Source organism: Aulonocara sp. 'chitande type north' Nkhata Bay, linkage group LG19 (genome assembly GCF_057382095.1).
Source record: "Aulonocara sp. 'chitande type north' Nkhata Bay isolate Kocher_YH1m ecotype deep benthic linkage group LG19, A_spYH_male_GT1.1, whole genome shotgun sequence".
NCBI classification, from domain to species: domain Eukaryota; kingdom Metazoa; phylum Chordata; class Actinopteri; order Cichliformes; family Cichlidae; genus Aulonocara; species Aulonocara sp. 'chitande type north' Nkhata Bay.
Window position 1 is genome coordinate 4,395,778 of NC_141362.1, and position 5,687 is coordinate 4,401,464.

The 5,687-nt window shown below is 54.5% G+C and overlaps 1 protein-coding gene across 1 annotated transcript; it reads left to right on the forward strand.

The window, feature by feature from the left end:
* Positions 1 to 609: 609 nt before the first annotated feature.
* Positions 610 to 5,687, forward strand: LOC147306339 (uncharacterized). The gene is made up of 5 exons (XM_086275861.1): positions 610 to 664; positions 4,122 to 4,265; positions 4,499 to 4,634; positions 4,710 to 4,721; positions 5,258 to 5,687. The coding sequence occupies exons 1-5, from the start codon at positions 610 to 612 to the stop codon at positions 5,685 to 5,687; spliced, it is 777 nt and encodes a 258-aa protein (XP_086131987.1).

Consider the following 5,687-nt stretch of genomic DNA (forward strand, 5'->3'; position numbering starts at 1 on the left):
GTAGCACAGGCCCAGGTGTAATGTGGATGGCATGACCAAGCAACGCAGGCCCTGGTGAAATGAGGATGGCCTCAGCCAGCAACAAAGGCCCTGGTGTTGTGAAGATGGCCTCACAAGGAGCACTGGCCCTGGTTTAATGTGGATGGCATCAGGCAGTAGCACAGGCCCTTTTGTTATGTGGATGGCATGAGCCAGCAATGCAGGCCCTTGTGAAATGTGGATGGCCTCATCTAACAACACTGTCCCTGGTGAAATATGGATGGTATTGGTCAGCACCACTGGCCCTGTTGTAATGTGGATGGCATCAGCCAGTATCACATGCCCTTGTGTATTGTGGATGTCGTCAGCCAGCAACACAAGCCCTGGTGAAATGTAGTTGGCCTCACCCAGTAGCACAGGCCCTGGTGTAATGTGGATGGCCTCATCTAACAACACTGTCCCTGGTGAAATATGGATGGTATTGGTCAGCACCACTGGCCCTGGTGAAATGTGAATGGCCTTAGCCAACACCACTGGCCCTGGGAAATGTGCATGATATCGGTCAGCACCACAGGCCCAGGTGTAATGTGGATGGCATGACCAAGCAACGCAGGCCCTGGTGAAATGAGGATGGCCTCAGCCAGCAACAAAGGCCCTGGTTTTGTGAAGATGGCTGGGAAAACAGGTTTTGCAGCTGTTTGAGCTAAGATTTCCAAGTTATTCACATAATGAAAACCTATACTTTGTTTCGGTCGAGTTCCCCATTCAAAATGCATGTAACAGTGAGAAACGCACTGTCTTGGCGAAAGAAAGCGTTTTTGTACAACTTCATATGAATAGCTGTAACTTTTGATAGAAGACTCGGATACACATGTTTATGGCTTTATCTTATAGAACTCAAGGTTCCCGTGCTGGGAAAACAGGTTTTGCAGCTGTTTGAGCTAAGATTTCCAAGTTATTCACATAATGAAAACCTATACTTTGTTTCGGTGGAGTTCCCCATTCAAATGCATGTAACAGTGAGAAACGCACTGTCTTGGCGAAAGAAAGCGTTTTTGTACAACTTCATATGAATAGCTGTAACTTTTGATAGAAGACTCGGATACACATGTTTATGGCCTTATATTATAGAACTCAAGGTTTCCGTGCTGGGAAAACAGGTTTTGCAGCTGTTTGAGCTAAGATTTCCAAGTTATTCACATAATGAAAACTTATACTTTGTTTCGGTCGAGTTCCCCATTCAAATGCATGTAACAGTGAGAAACGCACTGTCTTGGCGAAAGAAAGCGTTTTTGTACAACTTCATATGAATAGCTGTATCTTTTGATAGAAGACTCGGATACACATGTTTATGGCTTTATCTTATAGAGCTCAAGGTCCCCGTGCTGGGAAAACAGGTTTTGCAGCTGTTTGAGCTAAGATTTCCAAGTTATTCACATAATGAAAACCTATACTTTGTTTCGGTCGAGTTCCCCATTCAAATGCATGTAACAGTGAGAAACGCACTGTCTTGGCGAAAGAAAGCGTTTTTGTACAACTTCATATAAATAGCTGTAACTTTTGATAGAAGACTCAGACAAACATGTTTATGGCTTTATCTTATAGAACTCAAGGTTCCCGTGCTGGGAAAACAGGTTTTGCAGCTGTTTGAGCTAAGATTTCCAAGTTATTCACATAATGAAAACCTATACTTTGTTTCGGTGGAGTTCCCCATTCAAATGCATGTAACAGTGAGAAACGCACTGTCTTGGCGAAAGAAAGCTATTTTGTACAACTTCATATAAATAGCTGTAACTTTTGATAGAAGACTCAGACAAACATGTTTATGGCTTTATCTTATAGAACTCAAGGTCTCCGTGCTGGGAAAACAGGTTTTGCAGCTGTTTGAGCTAAGATTTCCAAGTTATTCACATAATGAAAACCTATACTTTGTTTCGGTCGAGTTCCCCATTCAAATGCATGTAACAGTGAGAAACGCATTGTCTTGGCGAAAGAAAGCGTTTTTGTACAACTTCATATAAATAGCTGTAACTTTTGATAGAAGACTCAGACAAACATGTTTATGGCTTTATCTTATAGAACTCAAGGTCTCCGTGCTGGGCAAACAGGTTTTGCAGCTGTTTGAGCTAAGATTTCCAAGTTATTCACATAATGAAAACCTATACTTTGTTTCGGTCGAGTTTCCAATGTAACAGTGAGAAACGCACTGTCTTGGCGAAAGAAAGCTATTTTGTACAACTTCATATAAATAGCTGTAACTTTTGATAGAAGACTCAGACAAACATGTTTATGGCTTTATCTTATAGAACTCAAGGTCTCCGTGCTGGGAAAACAGGTTTTGCAGCTGTTTGAGCTAAGAGACTGATATGGATATATTCGGCTTTTTATAATGGTTATATTGAGTTAGGGCATGCAAAGCCCAGCACTCCTTCCGCAGTCTTGAATTCAATGAGTGTGTATTGGGACCAACATTCCAGTAAGTCTGTATAGCCCAGCTTTGCTCACCCAACATCCAGATATGAGTCTGTAAAGCCCAGCTTTAGCCCAGCTTTGCTCACCCAATATCCAGATATGAGCCCAGCTTTGCTCACCAATATCCAGATCTGACTCTTAGTGACCCATTTTTCCATTAATGACCCAAAAGGTTAGAATATTACTCTTACTTCACTAACTACTGAGTCCCACAGTGATGACAATCGTAAACCCACAACTTTTTAGGAAACAACCACATTGACACCATTAGATCCTTTTTTACAGCAAAATGTTTTTAGATCATGATTGTTAGCAAGTGGTACTCAGACCCCAGGGGCTCTCCAGATCCCCCACCCAGGTGTGTCATATGATTGCTGAAAGGAACACACACACACACACACACACAAACAAACATCCATCCATCCATCCATCTTCATCCGCTTCATCCGAGGCCGTGTCGCGGGGGCAGCAGCCTAAGCAAAGAGGCCCACACCTCCATCTCCCCAGCCACCTCCTCCAGCTTCTCCGGGGGAACACCAAGGCGTTCCCAGGCCAGCCGAGAGATATAATCTCTCCAGCGTGTCCTGGGTCTGTCCTGGGGCCTCCTCCCAGTGGGACATGCCTGGAACACCTCACCCAGGAGGCGACCAGGGGGCATCCTTGTCAGATGCCCGAACCACCTCAGCTGGCTCCTTTCGATGTGGAGCAGCAGCTGCTCTACTCTGAGCCCCGAACCTCTCACCCTATCTCTAAGGGAGAGGCCAGCCACCCTTCGGAGGAAGCTCATTTTTGCCGCTTGTATACGCGATCTCGTTCTTTCGCTCCAGCCTTCGTCCGCCTTCGCTGGAGGGTGCGAGGGACCGCTCCAGCCTTCGTCCGCCTTCGCTGGAGGGTCCGAGGGACCGCTCCAGCCTTTGTTTGTCTTCGCTGGGGGGTCCGAGGGACCGCTCCAGCCTTCGTCCTCCTTCGCTGGGGGGTCCGAGGGCCTTCGCTGGAGGGTGCGAGGGACCGCTCCAGCCTTCGTCCGCCTTCGCTGGGGGGTCCGAGGGACCGCTCCAGCATTCGTTCGTCTTCGCTGGGGGGTGCGAGGGACAGCTCCAGCATTCGTCCGCCTTCGCTGGGGGGTCCGAGGGACCGCTCCAGCCTTCGTTCGTCTTCGCTGGGGGGTCTGAGGGACCGCTCCAGCCTTCGTTCGTCTTCGCTGGAGGGTGCGAAGGACCGCTCCAGCCTTCGTCCGCCTTCGCTGGGGGGTCCGAGGGACCGCTCCAGCCTTCGTACGCCTTCGCTGGGGGGGTGCGAGGGACCGCTCCAGCCTTCGTCCACCTTCGCTGGGGGGTCTGAGGGACCGCTCCAGCCTTCGTCCGCCTTCGCTGGGGGGTCCGAGGGACCGCTCCAGCCTTCGTCCGCCTTTGCTGGGGGGTCCGAGGGCCTTCGCTGGAGGGTGCGAGGGACCGCTCCAGCCCTCGTCCGCCTTCGCTGGGGGGTCTGAGGGACCGCTCCAGCCTTCGTCCGCCTTCGCTGGAGGGTGCTAGGGACCGCTCCAGTCTTTGTTTATCTTCGCTTTGGGGTCCGAGGGACCGCTCCAGTCTTTGTTTGTCTTCACTTTGGGGTCCGAGGGACCGCTCCAGCCTTCGTCCGCCTTCGCTGGGGGGTCTGAGGGACCGCTCCAGCCTTTGTCCGCCTTCGCTGGAGGGTGCGAGGGACCGCTCCAGCCTTCGTCCGCCTTCGCTGGGGGGTGCGAGGGACCGCTCCAGCCTTCGTCCGCCTTCGCTGGAGGGTGCTAGGGACCGCTCCAGCCTTCGTTTGTCTTCGCTGGGGGGTCCGAGGGACCGCCCCAGCCTTCGTCCGCCTTCGCTGGGGGGTCCGAGGGACCGCTCCAGTCTTCGTTTGTCTTCGCTGTTGGGTCCGAGGGACCGCTCCATCCTTCGTCCGCCATCGCTGTTGGGTCCGAGGGACCGCTCCAGCCTTCGTCCGCCTTCGCTGGGGGGTCCGAGGGACCGCTCCAGTCTTCGTTTGTCTTCGCTGGGGGGTCCGAGGGACCGCTCCATCCTTCGTCCGCCATCGCTGTTGGGTCCGAGGGACCGCTCAAGCCTTCGTCCGCCTTCGCTGGGGGGTCCGAGGGACCGCTCCAGCCTTCGTCCGCCTTCGCTGGAGGGTGCTAGGGACCGCTCCAGCCTTTGTTTGTCTTCGCTGGGGGGTCCGAGGGACCGCTCCAGCCTTCGTCCGCCTTCGCTGGAGGGTGCGATGGACCGCTCCAGCCTTCGTCTGCCTTCGCTGGAGGGTGCGAGGGACAGCTCCAGCCTTCGTCCGCCTTCGCTGGGGGGTCCGAGGGACCGCTCCAGCCTTGGTCTGCCTTCGCTGGGGCGTCCGAGGGACCGCTCCAGCCTTTGTTTGTCTTCGCTCGGGGGTCCGAGGGACCGCTCCAGCCTTCGTTTGTCTTCGATGGGGGGTCCGAGGGACCGCTCCAGCCTTCGTCCGCCTTCGCTGGAGTGTGCTAGGGACCGCTCCAGCGTTCGTCCGCCTTCGCTGGGGGGTCCGAGGGACCGCTCCAGCCTTGGTCTGCCTTCGCTGGGGTGTCCGAGTGACCGCTCCAGCCTTCGTCCGCCTTCGCTCGGGGGTTTGAGGGACCGCTCCAGCCTTCTTCCGCCTTCGCTGGAGTGTGCTAGGGACCGCTCCAGCGTTCGTTCGCCTTCGCTGGGGGGTCCGAGGGACCGCTCCAGCCTTCGTTTGTCTTCGATGGGGGGTCCGAGGGACCGCTCCAGCCTTCGTCCGCCTTCGCTGGAGTGTGCTAGGGACCGCTCCAGCGTTCGTCCGCCTTCGCTGGGGGGTCCGAGGGACCGCTCCAGCCTTCGTTTGTCTTTGCTGGGGGGTCCGAGGGACCGCTCCAACCTTCGTCCGCCTTCCCTGGGGGGTCCGAGGGACCACTCCAGCCTTCGTTTGTCTTCGCTGGGGGGTCCGAGGGACCGCTCCAGCCTTCGTCCGCCTTCGCTCGGGGGTCCAATGGACCGCTCCAGCCTTCGTTTGTCTTCGCTGGAGGGTCCGAGGGACCGCTCCAGCCTTTGTTCGTCTTCGCTGGGGGGTCCGAGGGACCGCTCCAGCCTTCGTCCGCCTTCGCTGGGGGGTCCGAGGGACTTCTCCAGCCTTCCGTTTCCCCTGGAGGATCCAAGGGGCCCGTCCAGCCATCAGCGTCGCCTGCAGAACAGCAGCCGGTGCCGTATGCAATGGGCATGAATTAA